Here is a 23,652-nt window from a genome sequence, read left to right on the forward strand (position 1 = left end):
AATTAAAGGTAGTTTGGTCTGTCACAGCTGGGACTATTTAAGGCTGCAGTTTCACCTGTGAAATTATTTATTGATGCTGTGAGAAAAATATACCACTGCTGTTCCACCTGACTCTGCCTCAACTTTTCATCCTCACTGTAAAATCCAGCCACAAAAAGCCACCTTGTTACGGGCACACACACAATTTCATATATCTTTCTGCTTCTTGGAATCCTTTAAAAATAAAATCAACAGAGAAGATATTAGGACTAAAGCATTAGAACATGCATTAGTTAAACATGACCCAATGAAACTGTGCATCTCATTGGGGTAGGAGTTACTGGCATTTCTTAAATAATAGCACCAGTAAAACTTGAATTACTGTCATTAAAACAAAAAACCACAATCTGATCAGTTTATACTCAAAAAAAATCCTAAATATGTTTCCGACAAATCTACTTCTGCAAATTATGCTACATATTCTAGTCAGATCACAGTCATGCGCCCTTAGCTCCTTCTTCTGTTGTCTTAATATCCAATTCACAATTTTACTTAAGAAAGTTCTGCCTGAAATTGCATCTGCTCTGATCCAAATCATAAACTCAATCCTCTCATTTGTTTTTCCCCTGACTTTAAAAACAGCAGTTATCAAACCACTGATAAAAAAATAACAATCTGGCAAGTCACTACTACAGAATTACAGGCTAATCAGTGGATTTCCGGTTTGAGTCCTGGTCTGCCTGCCCTCATCATTTGTGTCCCTGGGCAAGACTTCATCCACCTCACATGCTGGCGTTGGCCAGAAGGGCCAATAGAGCAAAATATGCAGCCTTGCTTCTATCAACTAAGCGATAGGGCAGCCGTAGCTACAATCCAATCAACAGCATGTGAATGAGCCCTTTTGAGATTTCAATTGGAGATGCTTTTCCTCAACCTGCTGTGCAAACTCTGACTTGCTTCTATCTTATTATTTATGTAGCAGCAGTAGCAGCTTGCTCTGCTTCGCTCCCATCTCTGCTCCACAATCCTCAATCCAACAACCAAGCTTGGATGTGGCGCAAAGTGCACCCATGTGAAATTATGTAGCCGACAGAAATACAGAGACCTGTCAAGGTAAGCTGCTACCATGGAAACAGATTTTATTCTTAAATGATTCAGCTTCCATCTATCAAATAAAGTCTCTCCTCTTAGACCACATATGTCAGAGTCAAGGCCCGCGGGCCACATCCGGCCCGCGAGAAGGTTTTTTACGGCCCCTGGAATGATCTTGATTTATTATTAGAACCGGCCCGCAGACCACAGTAAGCCGGCACCCCGTCTGAAAAAAAAATACCTTCCTTATTTGAACTGTAAGTAGTTCTTTAAATGTTCTGTGAGATGATGTACTTACCCATGTATCCATAACAACCGGAACTTTCAATATCCACCAAGTTATTGCCGAAATATACCATCTATTAAAGGAGTGCCCCCCGGATTAATTACACTCTCTGCAGCTGCAGCTGCGAAGTTACAGTATTAACCCGATACTTGCTGGAAAGTGCAACGTCTCCCCTTTCAGAAACCGTTGGAATTTTTCCACTTAGCGCTACGTGTGGCGGAATTATGGTACTGCAAATTTAGATGTGTCGCCGGCGACACGTGTAGCTGCGCATCCAGGCTGCTCAAACGTTGTCTATGTTTGGCAGCACATACCTGTGTGAACAACTGTTTTCTTTGATGAACCTGAACAAAACATCACACAGAAGTCGACTTACTGCTGAACACCTTCACTCAATTCTGAGGATTTCCTCAGCTCAGAGCCTTACCCCGAACATTGATGAACTTGTGGAAAAGATGGGACACCACCAAGTATCACCCTCAACCTCAAACAAGTGAACATTACTGTGCAATCACATATTTAGAGTTTTTACTCAGTTCAAGTTTAAAAGTTAAAGTTTAATATTTGTTTTCACTGCATGTTACTTCTCCTTGATGAAAGTGCTGTTTTTGATTAATAGATTTTTGCACTTTATTTTATTGTATTTCAATCCAATTATATTTTAAAAATATTTCAGTTGTGTCTGTTGAAAATTAAAGATTACTGACAGAGCCATAAGAAAATATTGCTTTATTTATCTGATCATATTGGAATATATTTGTTAGGTTTTCAGTAGGTTCAATTAGGTTCACTAGACTATATGCGTCATTTAAAAAAATTTCAATGAACATTCGATCAGTCCGGCCCTCGGCTTGTAGCTAAATTTTTTATTTGGCCCTCCGTCCATTTGACTTTGACACCCCTGTCTTAGACCATAGGTGTCAAACTCTGGCCCGCGTGTAATTATATTTGGCCTGCGAGGCAATTTCAAATTAACCCTTTGGAGTCTTGGGTCTAAATGGCCGTTTTGGTCTAATTTTGAATTTACCCTTATATTTTCACCATAAAAACTATTTACCTTACCTTGTTTGGTATCATTATTTTCAGAACATCCTAAACTTTGTGATTTTACAGTGTTTGTTTCATTTTGACAAAATTTATTATCACATTGGAGCAAAAAACACACACAGAAACATGACGTCATGCCCGCCACAGGGCGGGCGTCGACCTCAAAAGGTTTTAATATTAGAGCCGGCCCGCCGGTATTATACAGTGGCAACGCTGTGATGCTCCATTCACCGCTTATACTACAAATCCCATAATGCTCTGCTGTTTTTTGGCGCGTCAATCAGGACAGAGGCAGACACGCATCCTCCTCTGTCAGTAGCACTTATGGTAGCGGACATGGATGTATTAGGAAGGTGGTGATCCGTCTTCTTGCGCACTCCTTCGGTTGAAAGCCCCGGTGCACCCCGCATCCCCGGGCCTCTCCCCCAAACCACACTGCGACCTCAAACTACAGCTGTTACTGTGTTACCCTACCAAAAAATGGCAAAAAGAAAGACAGAAAATAGAACTTTTCTGGACAGGTGGGAGACAGAATATCTGTTTACATATGTATGTGAGCAACTTTTCTCCTCAATGAAGATGGCGAAAACGTCTCACAGGAGACGTCTGACTGACGAACATCTTTGTTCGATAATGACGGTTTCCTCAGCTCAAACTCTGAGCGCCGACATTGATGAACTGGCATCCAAGAAAAGATGCCAGGTATCTGGCTTGGCTGCATCAGAGTAGATCAGTGTGTCGCAAAATGAGCAATAAATAAGTTTTCTATGCACCTTTTCTTGTTACTCCAAGGCCTGAATGGTTTATTCATAGTCTATTTAATGATTTATTCATAGTTGTTATGTTATTTTATTTTCAAATTTATTAGTCTGTGTACGAAGTTAATTTTGACATTTACCTCAGAAAGGAGGCATTCAATTTTTATTTAAATTTTATTTTATATGCCATTTATATGTTTTATTATTATTTTTAGCTATTCAATTTTGCACGCCTGCACTTTTAAGTTATATAAGCCTTGCTTGTTCAATATTTGTTGTTAAATCAAAACTTGTTTGGGTCCGTATTAAAAGATTCATTTGTTCAACCTTGGCCCGCGGCTTTGTTCAATTTAAAATTTTGGCCCACTGTGTATTTGAGTTTGACACCCCTGTCTTATACTGACAACTACTAAAGACTTGTAGCGCTAGCTTAACAAAATTTCACATCCTGCTTTTGTCAGTGCCTCCTTCAATGAGTGTGGGAAATTTCGGCATCAAAGAGCGGCACAGGATCCGTTGAAGAGCCGCATGCAGCTCGAGAGCTGCAGGTTCGCAACCCCTGCACTAGCTCGAGTTACAACAAGTAACAAGTAACCATAAAACAGCTCTACATAACAAATGCTTAGAACAAATCATTGTGTAAAAGTGCCATAACCTTCTCCTGATTTCTCCAGAAACAAAACTGAAGTAATTACCTTCAGCACACAGCTTCAGTTATTACAACTAGAAACTATTGATCAGGCCTGAGAGCTGGGTGTGGTGATGGACTCTGACCCGAACCTTCAGAGACACATTAAGACAGTTACAAGGTCGGCCTTCTATTACATAGACAACCTTTCCAGGATTAAGGATCTAGATGAACTCATCCATGTGTTTATCTTTAGTTGCATTAATTTCTACAAGTGTCTTTTTACAGCTTTGACTAAATTTAAATAAATAAAAATCAAACTGTTCCAGCTGATCCAGAAAGCTGCTGCTCATGTTCTCACTAAAGCCATAAAGATGGAGCACATCACCCTAGTACTAAAGTTCTCACACTGGCTCCCTGTAGTTCAGAGAATGGACCAAACCACTTCTGTTAGTTTATAAATCACTTATCAACACTTTGAACTGCCTTGTTCCTGAAATGTGCTATAGAAAAAATCTTGAATTGACTTCGTTACTATTTTCATTCATGGAAATGAGCTTCCCTAGTGGTTAGCTTCCTCTAGCTAAATAAGAGAGAATGAAGCAATTGGACACAAATACTCGAAACATAAATAAGCAAGCAAACATTTTAGTGGATGCCATTAACAAAAAGAGTGGAACCCCTCCATGCATCACTTTTCACTATAGAGGCTTTGTCTAAACTCAGCAAAATTAATTATCCTGTTTATCTGGTTTTAACCAGGCAAGAGAAGACATTTAAAGTAAATAACTACAGTGCTACTCAGAGGTTTATGAGGAAAACTCAAGCTACCATGGACTTCTACTTTTGCTCAACTTCACAGAAAATTAGCTATTTGCTGTACAGATAAAGATGGTAAAGGTTTAATAATAGACCAGTCTCATCGGGGATCAGACTGGAATCAATGGTCGCAATGACTAGTGATAAAGAGCCTGATTCTGCTCTGTTTCCATTGGATATGACGTCAATCCAGCTGCCAGCACACAACAACACACATTATAACACACATATACTTGGAAAAGAATGTGCAGAGAATGAGACTCCAGCCAATATCCAATCAGTATGAAACCTTAACTTGCTTTGGTTGAGCTTTACTCTCTCCAGTTAGTTTGTTGACATTTAACAAATATATTACGGGATAAAAACATTAAAAGAAAGCAATTTTCAACAAAAGATGTAAATAGAAAAAACAGAAAAGGCAAAGAAGTGTTGTCTCTTTTTAAACGTTTTTTGAGGCCTAATATAACCATTCAGTGATTTGGAACAACGTCCAGATTCAACCCTTCACCGTCAGACCCTTCCTCCTCAGAAACACCTATGCCCATGCCAGCTCTCTTTTCAGTAAATAAAGAGGAAGATAACAACCAATGGACTTTCAATTGTGGAAGCGTCAGAAAGCCATTTAATCATTACTAATTCCTTCCCCTACCTCTCCCTCTCACCTTGCCATTTATGTGTCAAATACCACTCACTATCTCTGGAGAGAACCAAACATTTAATGAAACCTCCCAGGTCACATTACCCTCGTCTCCCTGCTATATGTCAGTCGCATCAAAGAACAGTTCTGTGTGGTTCACAACAAGAGCCTTACAAAAGCAGCTAATATTTTGAAGGTTTATTGCTTAAACAGCACAGATAAGAGAAAAGAGAGAAACTTTCATGTATAATTTCAAACATAAGATGGAGGCAAAGAGAATTCTTGCCTCAGGGTTTTCCCAGAGAAACCCTGGTGGGTCACCAAGCTTTAGGTGCCCTCCTCCACACCAGGCTAAGCATTGTGTGTTTTTGTTTTTACATTGCATGTTGTTCTTTTTATTTTTAAAGAAAAGTAAATAATTGTTTTTTTTCTTCTTTTTTTTTATAGCCAGACTACAAGCGTCTCTTCCACAGTGAGCATTTGACAGGCAGGGCAGAATTATTGCTGAAAGAATGATGGATTAATAGTTTTCAGGTTTTATAGTTGATGCACTGAACAGGGAGCGCGCAACAATCAGACCGCTAGCGCCTTTGCACATTGGCCTTTTTGTGCGCGGTGCCGTGGCTTGATCTCTGAAGTTTACTTCTGCGTGGATAGCTCATCTAGGCTAACCTATATGGACATTGATATCAACTCCCTGAGAGGATGAGGATCCATGTTTCTTTGTAGAATTCATCAAGGTAGGAGTCAGGTTTGAATCCACCATGTTTGCTCTGCTTGTGCAGCTCAATGTCAACCACAAATGTTCACATTGAGTTACGTTCCATGTTCATAGGTGAACATTTAGAGGTGCGCGTTGAGCATGCAGTGAGAATGATACTGGAATGTCCGTTGACATCTCAAGATGCTGTTTCTTTGTATGCAGGGATAAAGTTTGAATTCCCAGTTAGCCAGTGCGTTATGGACCGGTGGTTCAGCCCGTGGAGGAGCTTTCCATCTCGTGACTAGCACAGTACACTGGCTTGTTCTTGTTTTATTTTATTTCTTGAAGCAACACAATGCATATCAAATGCTTCGTCTCCTTAAAGTCAGGTAGAGTTGCTGCGCAAGCCAGGCGGAGATGTGAAAAACTCGTCCCATAAAGCTCGGGCAACCAAAACAGCCTCTGTGCACTTATTAAAAACTCAGACACAAAATGGAAGAGCTGCTAAAGCCACATAGATTAAATCTTTCTGTTTGTTCCTCTACATTCAGCAGTAGAGATGCATAGTTATGCGGGTCTGGATCATCATGCAAGGCCGGTCCAATGTTGAATGAGGCCTTGAGCGGAATTTAATTTATTGGCCCCTCTTCCTGCTAAGAACATCAGCACCACTAACAGCATTCCACCCTGGATTTAGTGAAATCTGGGAGAAGGGGCCAAGTTTAATTGGCTGAGCAGTCAGATGCAATTGTAGTTTACTAAGATAAATTATGAACAGCAAGATTAAACTCACAGCATCAGACTGTAACTATGGTAACAAAACAGTCCAATTATGAATATTGTTCTTTGAACTTTTACAAAGTAAACTTGTCAGCTCCTTAAAATCTTAAATTTAAATGTTAAACAATTTAACATTGTTTAACATTTAAACAATGTTAAATTGTTTACATTTAACCTAGACATGTAACAACATGCTGCAAACATAGATAAACATGTTGGTAGCATGTTTATCTATGCTGCAAACATTAAATGAAATTTAACTGCATTGATATTCTCTTAGTTTGTGTATGCCATAGATCGGTTCTAATGTGATCAACATTACATTGTGTTTTTAGAGCCACTAACACTAATGTGGATTTAACTGAAGTGCAAATAATTGATATTTATTTTATTTGTACTTTTTTGATTTGTTGTTTTTAAGATTCTATAGTTGTGGGTTTAAGAACTGTTGGCAATGTCTCGCAGTAACATAATTACCCAGTAATATTTTACATTTCCTGTCAACTTAACATACAAAATACAAAGCCCCGATGGACCGCCTCAGTGCCCCAACCACAGGGCTTAGCAAGTTTTCTGGGGGAAACCCTGTTGCCTTATGCTTTATTGTAAGGTTTGACTAATATCAATTTGGTGGGGTGATGTGCTCTGGCTCCCAGTGTGGTGATTTATCATGGCTTCTTACCATGCTGAAGCCATGATAAATCACCACATAAATGCTGTACTGTAGTTATTTTACTACATCATCTACTGTATTTTATATTAATGCGGGCACTCTAATGTCAGCAACTCACCTGCTTGTAGAAATTTGATTGATCTGGCAAAAATGACCAACATAAAATCAGGAAGGACACAAAAACCGAGCAGGACAAAGTAGCAGAGCCTGATGTTGGCAGAGCTCTATCCATTTATGGAGAATGTCTCTCTTTTCTATCGGTCTGTCATCCATCTTTCCTGCTTAAATTCTAAGAAAATTCTTTGAATTCTGGAATTCTAAAATATTTCCTAAGATCACATCACTAGGAGCTAGTATTAGTGTTAGAATTCTTTCAGAATAAGGGTCTTGGTTAAAATTGACCCACTGATATATCCTTGGGCCACCTCAGCAGATTCAGTAGTAATAAACCTGTAAATACAATGAACATTAAGAGTTAAAAAAAGACTGCGTGGTTTCACACACGCAGTCTTGAGGCAGCTGTTCAGAGCCTATAGCCTCCAGAAGATATATGAGATATACAGTACAGACCAAAAGTTTGGACACACCTTCTAATTCAATGAGTTTCCTTTATTTTCATGACTATTGACATTGTAGATTCACACTGAAGGCATCAAAACTATGAATAACACATGTGAAAATATGCTCTAAACAAAAAAGTGTAAAACAACTGAAAATACCCCTTATATTCTAGTTTCTTCAAAGTAGCAACCTTTTGCTGTGATTACTGGTTTGCACACACTCTGCATTTTCTTGATGAGCTTCAAGAGGTCGTCACCTGAAATGGTTTTCACTTCATAGGTCAACCTGCCCTGTCAGGTTAATAAGTGGGATTTCTTGCCTTATAAATAGTCATGAAAATAAAAAAAACCCATTGAATTAGAAAGGTGTGTCCAAACTTTTGGTCTGCACTGTATGTTTGATCAAAGAAATCTGATGCAGATAATGTCCAGAGGCCTCACATATAAAGCGTGAATAGGCACAAAAAATGTGCAGTGCCATACTTTACTCACAAATCAGCATGTGTAAAAGTGAACTTTGCATCAAAGTTTGCCTAAATATACGCACACTTTTTCTGTGGCTTGAAAATGTGTGGCAGTCACGCAAACTTTTTCTGTGAACAATATCAAACTACAAAGCATCAAAACTCACCTAAATACACTGAAATCTGAATACATTCAGTTATTTAGACCATGAAGCATCAAACCCAATGTTTTTTTCATGGTTTTAATATTTTATTGTTTAAACGTAAACGATAAAACTGAACCGCATTTGTCCTCAGACAATAAACTAAACACGCACAAAAAATAAGGAAAAAAAAGAAGGATGTGAAAACCTCACTTGAATGCAAATAGTACTTTTCCTAAGTTTTTGTCTCATAAAGATGTAATGCGTTGGTTTGAACACTGAAGAGCGTGAAATGCATCTATGGGGTAATTTCATTCTCACTAAACAAGAAAACAGGGTTGGATCAGCAGATTAACTCAAACCTGCTGATTAAAAATAATCAACAGGTTTGGTTATTTTTAAGGTGATCAAGATGTGTAGACAATCACACATCTTGATCACGTAGCTGCGCAAAATTCAAAGGTGAGTAATTGTGGAGCGTTTTGGATCTGATGGAGGACATTGTCAATGGAAGGATTCAGAGGGAGCAATTGTTCAGAGACCATATTGATCTGCTGGAAAATGTTGATGATGGTTTATTATTGTTTAGATTAATCCAGACTGATCATCCCGGAGTTCTAAGAAAAATTTAAAGAAGGAGCCGTGCAGTACCGGTACCATTGTAGCCGGAGTCATGCTTCAGTTGAGCCATGCCCGCTTTGTGAATGCGCCTTATGGACAGAAATGATCTTTATTCTGTAAATGTATAACTCATGCGATTGATTCTACTATGTAAAACAAACGTCCACATTCCCCACTCAAAGGACTCTCTGACACGCTGTCTATCTTTAAACTCCAGCTGAACGCACTACTCTTCAAACAGGCATTTGCAGGACCTCTTTATTTTCTTTTTTAAATTTGGATTTTTTTTGTCTTTAAAATGTATTTTTACTTTTGTGAGGTGACCGTATGTGCCCTGAAAACACCTTTTAAATAAAATGTATAATTATTATTATTATAAATACTCATACTGCTACAAACAAGGACGCTGTCATGGTTATTGCTTCACATGATGTATTTATGGGTGGCAACAGGGCGGACCAGCAGCTGCGCTCCATTTCCCACAAATTAGGATTTATAAAGATGCGCAACCATGTGCGTGCGCACGGCTTTATACATCCGGATTTCTGTGTGCACCGCACTTTTCAATATTTGTCCGTATGCCGAGTTTTAGTGTGAAAACTGTGCACTCTTTTATGCATGAGGCCCCTGAAGCGGGAACACTGAATGCAATCAGACAGCATGCAAGATATTCAAGACATGTAGTTCATCCTTGGATTTATCCATGAGAGTCTCCTGCAAGTAAAACTACGGCCATTTAATTCTGTAATCTCAGGAATAGGAAGTGAAAGCACACAGGGTCTGTGATCTCCATGGATTACAATGTTAACGCACAGGTAATGGGGGTTCGTGGTTGCGTGTTTCCAGCAGAATTCTGGATTATGTAACCTATGTTGCCCCAGTATGTTGGCTCATCTAGGGAAGCGCCAGCATCCCATGGGCCCTTCTCCTCTTCACAGAGCCACAAAGGAAGAGGAAGTCAGGTGGAAGGAAAATCTACTTCCCATGTCTTTTACACAGCCTCTCAGTAAAAAGATAGGATAATCAGTTCAGTTCAGTTTTTATTCATATCCCAAAGGGAAATTAGTTTGTAGCAAACATCAGAAATGCAAAAAACTGAAAACCACAAAAGACATCAAATAACAACTACGCATATTAGGAGAAATAACTAATGCCATAACCAAAACAAAAACGCTGTTTCATGGATTAAGATATCCAAATGTAGCACTTTATAAGAGATGGAGTACTTCAACATCAGTCACATCTTAAAGCTGCAGTACGTGACATTTACAAAAAATGTCTTAAATATTTGCTAAAACTATCACCATGTCATGATAGTATAGCATGAGACAGATAATCAGTTTAAAAAAAAAAAGAAAAATCAAGCTCCTTCACCTCCTTACATTGCTACTATTGCTCTCTGAAGAAATGCACCACTCCAGATCAAAAACAACCAATCAGAGCCAGGAGGAGGTTCTTAGCCTGTAGTGTACACATTGCTCCATTGTGCTAATGGGGCAGAGAAACAACTTAATGCACCAGGAAAACCGTTCATGGAGCAGTCATGGCAGGCTTTGCTATTGGGAAGAAGTAACGGAGCAGAGAGAAAGGGAGAGAGAGTGAGTGGAGCATACATGAGGATGAGTGACAGCACCAAGACCCCTCTTCTGGCTCTGATTGGTTGTTTCCAACCAAGCGGTGTATTTGTGCAGATAACACCAGGTTCATAGGGAAAAGGAGATTGATATTTTGTTGCATATTCTCTGTCTCAAATTATACTGTTACAACATAGTGATAGTTTTAACAAATATGTATATAAAAAATACATATTTTTAATAAAGGTTACATACTACGTCCTAAAATTTATTCAGAGACACAAGGAAGAACTGTCCAACATTTTTTCTCACCCGAGATTCAAAAAGCTGAATCTTTTTATGCTGAGTAGCCAGAAGATCTTAGAGATGGCACCAAATTGGTATTCAAAAGCTCACACTCATAACTATGATTGGGCAGTGAATGACCATTATGTTCCCAGCAAGAATTTAAGGCAAACAATAAATACAATAAGTAATCTCTGCCCATTTAATATATAAAATGGCAGGCGGATTTAATGGTGTCACAATGTCGATATAAAAAATTAAAGTGAACTGAACTGTATCCTGACCTTGAAAATGATGGGCCAAGATGGCGCCAGTGTATTCGGCACGCCGTCCGACTCGCTCTCACTACTTTGTTATTTTTACTCTTTTTGCACATTTATGCTGTTATGGTTCTGATGGCTTAATTGTTTACGACCGTCAAGCACTTCTGGACATTAAAACTTCGGTAGATCTACAATTTGGATATGGTCTGGGTCCGAGAAACCGAGGCTTCCAGTTCCTCACTGACATCCCTAATGAGCTGCTGAGTTGTCCACATTTGATTCCGGAAAGGTGTTTCCGTCGAAGACATGGTAAATGTGGAGGACTGGCGGTGAGGATTAAAGCCTATTTGGCATTTCTTCGCCGTCCATGCGGCTCTCCTCGACTGGGATGGTGTCCTTGTTTCCTGAATGTAGGACGCCGCTGGATTCGCCCCATTGTTCCGGGGCTGTGCTGCTCTCGGAAGGACGCGGTGGAGTTTTTCTATCATCGACGGTTTCGGGATCAAAAGAGGAATGTGGATTATGGAAACCTCAGGCGGTTGAACTATGTTATGTCTTCAACTTCTTTTTCTGCACCATCAACCATCTGCCTGGCTTTGCTTAATGCTAGGTCTTTAGCTAATACGACCTTCGTGCTACACGACCTGTTTACTTCTTGGGATTTGGATTTTTTAGTCATCACAGAAACTTGGCTACAAGAAGGTCAGTTGTTCCCGTTTTCTGAACTTCTACCTCTGAACTGTGCTTTTATAAATTCTCCCCGGTTGACTGGCAAAGGTGAAGGTCTGGCTCTTGGTCAGATTTTCCATAAGTTTAACGTTTCATTTCATTGCTTTGCAGATGATGTCCAGATTTATATGCCCCTTAAACTACAAAATGGTACAAATAAATCTCTTCAGCTATTGATCGATTGTTTAACAGAAGTCAAATCTTGGATAGAGCAAAACTTTCTTCACCTCAATCAAAGTAAAACGCAAGTTATATTATTTGGTCAGAGTCTTCACACCACAAATCCAGATCTGATTCTTGGTTCTTTAGCTCGGTTTTGTCAGACCTCTGCTAGGAATCTTGGTTTTACTTTTGATAGTTGTTTAAAGCTAGATAAACAAGTTAGCTCTGTCGTTAAATCAAGTTTTTATCACCTGCGGATTTTAGCAAAAGGTAAATCTTATTTTGGTTTTAAGGACTTTGAAGGACTTATCCATGCCTTCATTACATCTCGTTTGGATTATTGCAATTCATTATATAGAGGCATGGATAAATCACAGATGCAGCGACTTCAAATCATCCAGAACGCAGCTGCACAACTTCTTACAGGAACCAGGAAGCGTGACCATATAAGGCCCATACTGGCCTCTTTACACTGGTTGCCTGTTTTTTATCGAATAGATTTTAAGATTCTTTTATTAACTTATAAAGTTTTAAATGGATTAGCTCCCCCTTATCTTTGGGACCTTTTAAAATTTCAGTCTGTGTCCAGAACCTTACGTTCAAATAATCAGCTTTTACTGACAGTTCCTCGGACCCGACTTAGGAGGAAAGGAGATCGAGCTTTTTCTTCTGTTGTTGGTCCTCTTCTATGGAACAATCTTCCTTTCCAAATTAGATCTGCCCACAGCCTGGATCATTTTAAATCGCTTCTTAAAACTCATTTTTATTCCTTAGCATTTAATTAAACTAGTGTTTTGATACTCTGTTTTTATTCATGTGTGTTATTGTCATTCTTGTACAGCACTTTGGTGCAGTTTTATGCCTGTTTTAAAGTGCTATATAAATAAATTTGACATTGACATTGACAATGGAGTTGGTGAATCATTCAAAATCACACAGTACTGATTCCAGCTTGCTAATGTTATTTGTGTTATCCAAAAACTACACCAAATTCAAATTCTGATTAAAAAACAAAGCACGCCAGATAAAACACCGGTAAAGAAAAGCAGGTTTTATGTTCTTCTGCATTCAGAGGAACATTAAAAGATACTTAGAGTTTCTAGAATCCAGTAGTAGAAACACCCCTTGAAATGTGAAAATGATGCAAATCCTACTGAACCTTACCCATTCTAAATATAATTACAAACCCAGTCAACACACTTGAAAAGACTTGTGAGCATTTTGGTAAATTCTTAAAACAACATATTTGGTGTATTTAGAACACCGACTTAATATTCTGTAATAGTGCTGACAAAGCTTGTTTTGCCAATTTATAAAAACTTCTTGCTAATGTTAAATTTAGTAAGAAGTTAAAGAGTCAGGATATGGCCAGTCCAGACCACTGTGACAGGCAAAAAAGTAACTTTGAAAAGATTTAGCAAGGAGCACTTTTACATCCTAGTGTTCATAAAAGCATTAAATGTGAAAGACTATGGAGCCACATTAATATGCATAATACATCCAACTGCTAAAACATGAATGAATGATTTAAATATTTATTTCTCTGGTCAGAAGGAAAAGTAACACCAGACCAGTTTAGAGATGAGTATTTCAGACATGATTTGGTCTATTTACGACAAAAAAAACAAAAAAAAACAACAAACGTCAACACAATCAATATCCCAGAGACAATAAACTTGCTTACATGTCTAGTTTCCTCTTCTAACAATAATAGAGGTGATGGTGTTGACAATGGCCGCAAGGCAGCCGTGGCTACTATCCAACCACTCCAGTATGAAAGAGGAAACCATATCCCCACATTCATTATTTTTTTCATTCCTTCAGGAAAACACCTCTTCTCTGTAAAAGTCTGTGATGCCATGTATTTATCAGTTTCTTTAATCCAAGTCATACTGAGCAAAATTGATTCAAAAGTGCTTATCTAAGGAATTTTCCTGTTGGGATTTATTCAATAAAATGCCAAATAATCAATCATGTGAAAGAAGCCAACATTGTTTAACTAAACCCATAGGAATGTGTTTCTATATGTAGAAAGAAGTCAACATTTAAAAAGATGCAAAAGTATTTTTGAAAGAACTGAAGAAATGAAAAAAAAAATAAAACTGACCGAAGATGAGAAAATGAGTGGCTGACCTGTGCGTTCAATGTATTCAACACATTTCTCAATGAAGAGTGGGATGGGACGCTCTGAAGTCACAAGATTCTGCAAGCGAACGCCAAAGTAGTTGCTGTCCCAGGTTCTCCGAGTGGGTGGGTAAAGTGGCTTCGGGGGCTTGGTCGATTTGGGCTACAAGTAAAAGGGAGATGAGAATTTCAGAAGCTTCTGGAAGGTAATTGGGTGAACAGGAATCAAGAAATACTAAACAATAAAGCAAGTAGTAACAACAAAACAGGTCAATAAGGAACATTGAGATGAGAATGAGTGACAGAACAAATACATTTAGAAGGAAGAAGGTCAAATTAAAGGAGGGTGAAAAAATAAATCGTTTAACAAATGCAGAGATAATGTTGAAAGTTTGATAACAGAAGCAGAAGAATCTTAAAAAGATCAGGTAGCAGCATGACAGCAAAAAGATATATTATTAAAGCTACATAAATTCTGAATATTTTGAGAGAGTATTTGTACAAGACATTGTGTACAATAATATGTGTTGTTTAGCAGTATTAACTTATATGAGGTGGGAGGAGTGATGGAGGAAGACAGGAGAATTCATGTTGATGTGATGAAAACGGGGAGGAGATCAGTCAGGAGAGTCACAAGGTGCTGAGCTGGAAAAAAGAACGCACACTGGAATTTTTCAGATTAGCACAATTTGAAAGCATACTTAATTTTTCAGGAAATCTTCCACTTTTGCTTTGCATTACTTTCATAAATAATGGCGCAGTGCTGCCAGGTTTTGTACATTTGGGATTTAATTTGAATCACTTTCAGATGACCCAGATAACCCTAACAGAACAAGACTAAATTCCTTTTTATCATGCTGGTAACTTAGATTTCTCCATACTCTTCTGTAATTGGCCAGGACAGTCAACAAACACTGTCTACTAGAGTTGTTCTTCACTCTCATCTGTTGATCCAATAGCGTCATAGTTTTAACAATGCTCAGCATTCATGGCTGTCATGTGGCACCAGAAGGTATTTCTCTGCTGATTTGCACACTGACTTAGCCCATAAATCTTCATCGTGGATTTGTCCATCAGGAAAATAAAACATCAGGTGTATGAACAAGCTTTAGCACTGATACACCACTGTAAAGTTTACCTAAATTGGGGAGTATGTTTTCTAATTTTAAACCATGCATTTAGCAATAAAACATTAAATGTCATTTATCCATACATCCATTATCTTACAAATTTATCCCTAGTCGGGTCATGAGGGGGCTGTACAGTGGTGCAGCAAGAAGGTCCTGGGTTCGATTCCCGGCCCGGGGTCTTTCTGCATGGAGTTGTGGGTTCTTTCAGGCTGCTCAGGCTTCCTCCCACAGTCCAAAAACATGACTGTCAGGTTAATTGGTCTCTCTAAATTCTTCTTAGGTGTGAGTGTGTATGCATGGTTGTGTGCCCTGTCTGTCTCTGTGTTGCCCTGCGATGGTCTAGCGATCTGTCCAGGGTGAACCTCTCGCCTGTTGACAGCTGGAGATAGGCACCAGCACCTCTCCCGACTCCACTAGGGAGTAGGGACAAGGGTGTAAGAAAATGGATGTGTGGGTGGATGGATGGATCATGAGGGGTTCTGGTGCCTATCTCCAGCTTTCAACAGGCGAGAGGCAGGGTCACCATGAACTGGTCACCAGTCCATCACACGGCAATACAGGGACAGACAGGACAAACAATTATGCACACACACACCCAAACGCGTCAGGAGAGGTTAGAGTACCTGGAGAGAACCCATACATGCTTAGCCAAAACATTCGGTAACACTTTATTTGACAGGATGTGAATAAAACTGACATGACACTGTCATAAACATGACATAACACCTGTCATGAACATGAAGGAGTCTTTATGAATGTCTATGACTGTTGAAATGTCATTCAGTAAATAATGACACTTAATGCAGTCACTCTAAAACTTGCATTGAAAGTGCCAACTTTGCATTACAAATGTCATTTTCAAAATAATGATTTTCAGTGCAACTTTTAGAGCAACTTCGCATTAAAAGTGTCATTATTTACCGAATGACACTTCATGACAAGTCATAGACATTCATAAAGACTCCTTCATGTTTATGACAGTGTCATGTCAGTCTTTTTCAAATAAAGTGTTACCGAACATTCAATCTCCATGCAGAAAAACCCCGGGCTGGGATTCGAACCCAGGAGTGTAGTGGCATGCTACTACCAACTGCGCCACAGTGCAGCCCTAATTGTCGGTTAGTCTGACCATTTTATATTGATATCTGTAGAGACCTTTCGCAGACTTTTTTACTTGTTTTGCCAATGTATAATTGAATCTGTGTTTTTCCCGTTTTGTCTTTTTCTCATTGCTGCTAGAAAAAATTTCCTTACAGAACAATAATAAATTAATACCAATACTTAACACATGCTGGTTAAATATATAGACTTTATGCACATTATATTGATAAATGGCTGTAATATAAGTTAAGGTTTTGGTAACAGAGTTGGAAGAGACAATGCTACCCAGATAAGAGAGTCTTTGCCTTGAGGTCACAGTTAGCTGATGAGATGAAGATGAAGTATTGCTGGAGAGGTTGGTGGAAACAGCAGGAAAGGCAAAGTCCCTGGCAGAAACTGGAGAGAAAAACCCAGGACACTGACTGAAGGAAAGAGGGGAAGGTAAAGCTGTGAAAGCAGCAGGATAGTGTAGCTGATACATGTGAAATGGTCCAGTCAAGGGGCTGGTCATAACTGTAGGCCCAGTGCTTTCAGGCCACGATAAAGCGCAAGCCTTTGGACCGGTCCAGAGGCACAAGCATTTGCTGTGACTGACTGATGCTGAAGCCCAAGACCTGCAACCTCGCTCTTTATCAAGACACAACCTTTTGAGTGTTGACCCTTGTTCAGGTTGAGCTTGTGTGCAAGTGACATCTCCTTGTAGCCCAGCACAGATGTTATCAGAGGACAGAGAGCCTTTCAGGGAGCAGGGTTGTTGAGTCTGCACTGGCTCTGAAGCAGAGCTGGAAAGGTGGCTGGTACATGACCAATGACCTGCTGTGGGTTGCGTTCTGGATGTAGAACCATTTAAACTCGCTGCTGGCTCACTTGGCCCTGGAGCAGCACCTGATTTAGTGGAGTTACTGCTTTTGGTTTTGACGTGCCCAAATTGTTGATCTAGGTGGCTGAGAAGTTCCCTGGGCTTCAGTCTGGGGAATTTCTCCCCAGGACTCTACTCCCCAGGAAGACTACATCTAGTTTCCAGGTCCAGAGGAAACTAGATGTAGTCTTCTCCCCAGGAAGAGTACTGCGGCTTCTATGCGGTGCAACATGTAAGAGGCCAAGGCCAGGAGGAGGAACCTTACCAAGTCAGCGATTACACCTCTCTACATTGATGTGCTTGCAACTCTGAGATTTCCTTCAGATGTTTCTCCCCAAGTCTCTGCGGTTCCCTCTTTATATCTGAGTCCTCTGTCTCAGAATCATCTTCTGTGCTCACCAAAGAGAAAAGTCCGATGGTGGTGGAGGTAACCAAAGCTTGAGGTGGAACCGGGTCCAAATTGTATCCACCTGAGTGTGCAAGGGAGGTAGCGCTGGTCCTGCACATCTGCTTCACATCCCTTCTGTTGGTCACTTCAGGAGGAACAGAGGTGATCTTAAATCAACCTCTAGTTCCAGAGCAGGTCACAGAGTGAGGAGGCACAAACAGCAGAGTCACTCAAAGTGCTCAGGCTGTCCATTCTCTCATCTTGAGGGAACTGTTCTCCCAATAGTATTGATCCACTATTGGCCCCGTGGTACCATTTCCTGACCCTCCAGTGGCGCTGTCCAGGTCCAGAAGAAACTAGATATACTCTGACCCAGATCCCGGTGTCTCTGTCGCACTTAGTTTCAACAGTTTGATGAACACATGGGAGACCTTCTCTTCCTGGTAGAGCAGGTACCTCAGTTTTTCATCCAGAGTCTTAATGGTGCTGGAGGTATCTTTTAACATGTTTACTGCAGTGTAGGCCATCAACAAGTTGTACAAGCCCAGGTTTGTATACCTTGTGACTTGCAGTAGCTATTAAATGAAAATACTAAAACGTTTTACAAAGTTAGCATTGACAGTTGTGACTTGCACTGATACCTTAAGAATACCGCAACTTATGCAATGAGACATGAACTGACGGTTTGCTTCAGTACCTTTGTGTACTCTCATAACCTCATAACACAGATGTATTAAGTGCTTAGGATAAATATGTTAAGATTTTGAGTAAATTTGCTTCTGGACATCTAGTATGAATCTAGCTCATTAAGGTGACTGACTTTTTGTTTGTTGGGAGTAGTTTTGTTCCCCCTCGGGATTTTTGTATTATTATTTTGATACGATAAGCACTGACCTGCCTGTTTTAAGTTTGTTCATTTGTTATAAAGCCAATAAAAACTTAGATGAAAAAAAGATTGTGTGCCAGTGCTGAATAATAGGAAAGACTCACCTTTTTCTGGTCCTTCAGTGTCTTTGATGCCTTCTTCTTCTTCATCTTCTTATCATCTTCAGGGTCAGAGGTGATTGCAGGATTATCTATACCAATCTTCCATGGGTCAGCTGGGGAGAGAAGAGGGTCCTCCTCACTGCCTCTATGGGCTCTTCCTTTTTTCTTTTTCTGTGTGGCAGGGCAAAACTCTTCACCATCACTATCAGAATGAAATCGTCTTTGATAGGCCTTTGTTTTACTGAAGAGGATCTTAGAACGATGCTTGTACTTAGATGGTCGCCTCATGGTTTGAGACTTCCGATCAAATCCGTTCTCCTCATCTCCTCCTGAATGGAGGAATGGAGGTGTAATTTTCACCAGACGGCTGTGCGCGTCTTCAGGTACAACATAGATGTCGTCGCTGTGGAAACCTCTGGACCTAACCAGGGTGTCAACAGGCTCTGCATAGTTGTCTGAAGCTTCCACATCTTCAGTGTGTGTGACTGGGCCACGAGGCATCCTGCGATTGCTTCGCATGCCTGCTTCAATGGTTTTAAGCAGGTTGGGGTCGAGCTTCTTCACATTAGGCTTAGGGAGCACAGGTTTAGGTCGGACTGGTGGGGGCACTTTGTGGTTGCGGTCGTGGTCTCCGACAGGTGTGCTGTGAACGGGGTACTCATTTCCCTCTAGGTCAATCCTGTACTTTGCCCGCTCACTGGGTGTAGGCAGAAGTTGGACATCATCACCAATTGGACTGTAAGGTGGGGGGGCCTCATTATCATCATCAGATTCAGGATAATAGGTGGTGTAAGCTGGCAAATGACTATGAGGTGATGTGGGGAAAACATCTTCACTGGTGGTGCAGTCGCGAGTGGAGCTGTCGAGCAAGAAGGCCTTCTCAATGTTTGGCTTTTTTTCTAGCACTTCGTTGAAGAAGGGTGTAAAAACCTCCGTCTGCCGGTGATATTGTGACAGGGAATAGAGTGCTGTGAACTTAGCAGCAATCTCTGTGGCAATGTGCTCCCCTTCAGTCATCAGCTCCTTTATGGCATCACTCTCGAAGAAGTCCGCCTGACTGTCTGTTATCGCCACCATCTGGACGGGGATCACATCTTGGACTTCGGCCAAGAATGCCCGTAGGGTTGCCATTGATGCCTTGCGCTTGGCAGAGTAGACCAGAATATAGCCATGCACAAGTTCATCCTTCCGGACACCAATAGCAGAGTGGTAAGAGAGTATAGTGACTTGGATCCTTTTCCGGTTGTCCCCAATAATCTTATCGAGAATGAGTGTATTGCTCTGGCCTTGCTGTCCAGCACTACAGCAATGTGAATCTAAGAAAGGTGAGAGGATGAGGTCAACACTAAAAGGGTCCCAACACATAGCACACATGACTATTCTAAGATCTGTCTCAGCCATGTCTTTAATACACGGTAGGGGTGCTAAGACATCCAAGTTATGCTTAAGGCCTTCCAGCACTGCCCTGAGCCCCTGCTTAATTTGGAATTCTGTGAATTTCCTTGGAAAAGCTCCTGAGGGAATGTCAACAAAGGTACACTGCAACTTGTTTGCAAGCTGCTGGCCTTGGTGCCTTAGAATAGGTATGTTTTTGCAAACACTGTCTCTCTGACTTGAAAGAATGAGAATAAAAGGGAGTGGCTGAGCAAACTGATCTCGTCTATTCTGTGCTATCTCTGCTCTGATCCTACCTATGCAGTCACCAATACAGTTGAGAGACTCAATAGAGTTAAACACACAAAAGCAGCCATGAGGCTTGAAAGTGGCAACCCATGTGTGACTGAACAGCAGAGTGGAGTTAACATCCACAGGAAGAAGCTCTAGTTCATAAATTTTACCATCAAGCGTGTACTCATCATCTGTGGATTGAGCTCGGATCTCATTTGCTAGTTCCTGTGAGAGACCATCTTTTCCAAGAAGGCAGAGGTTGATCTTATCAATGTTGGCACTGCTATAGTAGAGATTTGAGCGTCCATGGTCAAGCTGTACCAGCCTGTTGGCCAAAACCTGCTCTACTTTCAGATCTACACAGTTCTGTCCACTTAAGCATGTCTCTTTAGTGGGATGGTAGACAAACCCGATGTGTTTAAGGAGTAGCGACTCTCTATCTGGGGCAAGTTTCTGCAGTGCTCTGTACCTGGGCTCCTCATTTAGTACACTGTGAATTTCTGTCATCTTGTCACAACTGGGAGTTGCATTAAGATCCAAGTCATAAAACAGCTCAGCATGCTCAAATAGCATTTCCTGAAAATCCTCTTTGGCCTTTTCAACTATTTCCTGCTGATGCCTACAGTAAACATCCTTTCTGTCAGATTCAGTGATGTACTTGTAGGCCTCATCTTCCATGACAAAGCACATGACCTCCTCCCAGGGTTGTCCTGGACTGATAAAATGAACTCTTTCCAGAGTCCTCTTGAACCTATCTTTCATCTCCACCCTTCTTTTCTCAGATAGCAAGTGCTGGACATGGGAATAGTAAATTCTCTCCCCATCAGGGGTATTAAGGAGGTCGAAGGGTATTCTGCGATCACTATTATCAATGTGATCTGACTCATCCCACGGTGTATGATCCAGTACCACAAACCAACACTGGAAATCTTGCCGGTTTCGGATTATAGTCTGTGCCTCAGGCCATGACAGGTGTTCAACTTCCTCCAGACTACAGAAAATATTGTTAAGGGTTTTTGGAAGTGTTACTAAGTACTCTTCCCGCCGGCGTTTGATGTGCTCCTGTTTCAGTTGTGCAATGTACTTTGTGAACATGGAGCGAGCTTTTCGAGATCCCTCTAGGGTGATAAACTCATCATAGTCTGGCTGACCCTTCAAGTTATTTATGACCGTTTTCCATGTAATATGATAGTCCCTCACTGTTTGCACCATGAGCTTCTCAAATCTTTCTGTTACTGAGGCAGCAAGCTGTCGATGGACTTTATAGGCATCCTGGTATGGTATAGTTTTAGGCTTTCCTCTTGTTTTATCAATCTGCTGGATAAGGGTATTGAAGCAGTGCTCTACGTTGACATTGAAACGTGCTGATGTCTCAATTAACATCAGATTCTTTTTGCTGGCCACAAAGGTCTGCAAATCCCTCAAATGCTGGTCCATATACTCATCACACTTTGAGGCAGCAACAACAATAGGTTTCTTTGACTTAACAATTTGTGAGTAGAGGCTGTTAATGAATTTCATTTGGTCATCAAATTTCCTATTACAACCCTTACTAACATCAACACAAAGCACAAAGCCATCAATGTTCAGTTTCCCATCAGGCATCTGCCTCTGGTCAAAGTCCTGCTCCAACCCCAGCTGGTCAGTGCAGATGTACATAAGTTTCTCTGCTGACTGGAGTTTAGTTGCTGCAGCTCGTTTGGTATATGGCTGTAGATTTGTACTTCGATGTGGAAGAAATGTTTGGTCATCAATGAACTCAGTTTGTTCAATGACTTGGATTTTACAGTCCAAACCCTCCTCCCCCCGAATGTTCACCTCCCCCCAATATAGGAAGTGGTCATTGTTGACAACACGTCCGCCAAAATCTATTGTACTGAGCACTGAGGTGTGCTCAGAGTAGTAATTGTCTGCATCTGGGCGCACATATCGATTGCACAGGCAGGATTTGCCCACTCCACAGTTGCCCTTTTCTTTTTCAGTCCCAGACAGGCCAACCACACTAATGGAAAATGTCAGGGAGCGTGCATCCTTATTCTTGGCCATTATATACGCCCACTCATTGCTAACTTGGTTGCTATTAGGAAAAATAGATCAAGATTTCATTCCAGTTCAGTTGCTCAGTGGGTCAGGGCTCTGGATGTTTTCATTTTCCCTGGGTTTAAGTCAATCTTTTTCTTCAAATTACTTTCACTCCTTGCAGAGACTTTTCTGTAAGCCGGGTTAAAGCAGCCAACGCCTTCTTTTATCACCTTCCTGAAAGATATGAAATGTGAAAACAATCAGTTAAAAACAGGCAAAAAATATATAAGACATACTAACAAAACAGACATTTTTTTCCATACTTGGATCTGATTACATCTGTTGGAAACATGAACATTTGAACTTAAACATTAAAAACGTTGTCAGACATATTTACTTGGATCCAAAAGTCTTCTAAATTCTAAGTTTTGAAGGAGAATTTTGGGTTTTTAAAACAAAATTAATTTGTAAAAAGACCTCCTGAGAATGAGTGGCAACAGCAATCATTTCAAGAACACTGAATATCAGTGTCAGTTCTTCTTTAAAGAGAAAAGGGAGTGCTTTCAACTAATTTGTGCTGAGACAAGATAAAAATGGAATGCAGTCTGGCCTTTTGACTGCTACTGACCTAGAAACGATTGGCTTTGCAGTGAGAATGAAAGATAAATCCATTCTGATCTGTTATTATAAAATAACCAGTAAATGTTATAAGTAGCCTTGGCATATACTTGTGAAAACAATCTGTTTCTTCTTCATTGTCACTCAATATTGGAACTCTAAATGCCTGATCAGTAGAATGGAGAACTACCACAGTCTACTCATTGAGACAACCAACAAATTCTGACACTAGTAACTAAACAGATTATCTTACAGAATGGTTGCAATCTACCTAAAAGTCTCCCTGCACAATTTGGTATATTAAAAACCCTAGTGGTGATTCAGGACAGTGGATGGTTAATGGGGGTGGGGGGGCAATGCCACGCCTAAAATCTTATACATAGTTCCCACAAGTCTGAGCCAGAAGTGATCCGTGCCATCTTAGCAGGCAAGCACAGCGTAATGAATAGCAGACCCATGGCTTTGAGACCAATAAAAAGAAAATATGTGGATACTCTTGATCAATGTACAAGAGAAAGATACATGAACAAAATTACTGCTGTTTGGATCGAC

General features: G+C 40.4%; 1 protein-coding gene across 2 annotated transcripts in view; it reads right to left on the reverse strand.

Moving 5' to 3' along the window:
- arhgap5 (Rho GTPase activating protein 5) overlaps positions 1-23,652 on the reverse strand; it is a 101,591-nt gene that overhangs the window by 58,366 nt on the left and 19,573 nt on the right. The window contains exons 2-4 of one of the 2 annotated variants that reach the window (XR_002754524.1): positions 18,796-22,716; positions 14,873-14,972; positions 14,399-14,490 (exon numbers count right to left, since the gene is read on the reverse strand). Coding sequence is in view for 1 of the 2 variants with exons in the window: in XM_023353254.1 (XP_023209022.1) it covers positions 14,337-14,490; positions 18,796-22,506 (3,865 nt within the window). In the remaining variant the exon portion in view is untranslated. Of the gene's footprint in view, positions 1-14,336; positions 14,491-14,872; positions 14,973-18,795; positions 22,717-23,652 lie in introns of those variants that run through there. The other variant, XM_023353254.1, reaches the window with a different exon arrangement.

The sequence above is a fragment of the Xiphophorus maculatus genome, chromosome 19 (assembly GCF_002775205.1).
Source record: "Xiphophorus maculatus strain JP 163 A chromosome 19, X_maculatus-5.0-male, whole genome shotgun sequence".
Lineage (NCBI taxonomy): Eukaryota > Metazoa > Chordata > Actinopteri > Cyprinodontiformes > Poeciliidae > Xiphophorus > Xiphophorus maculatus.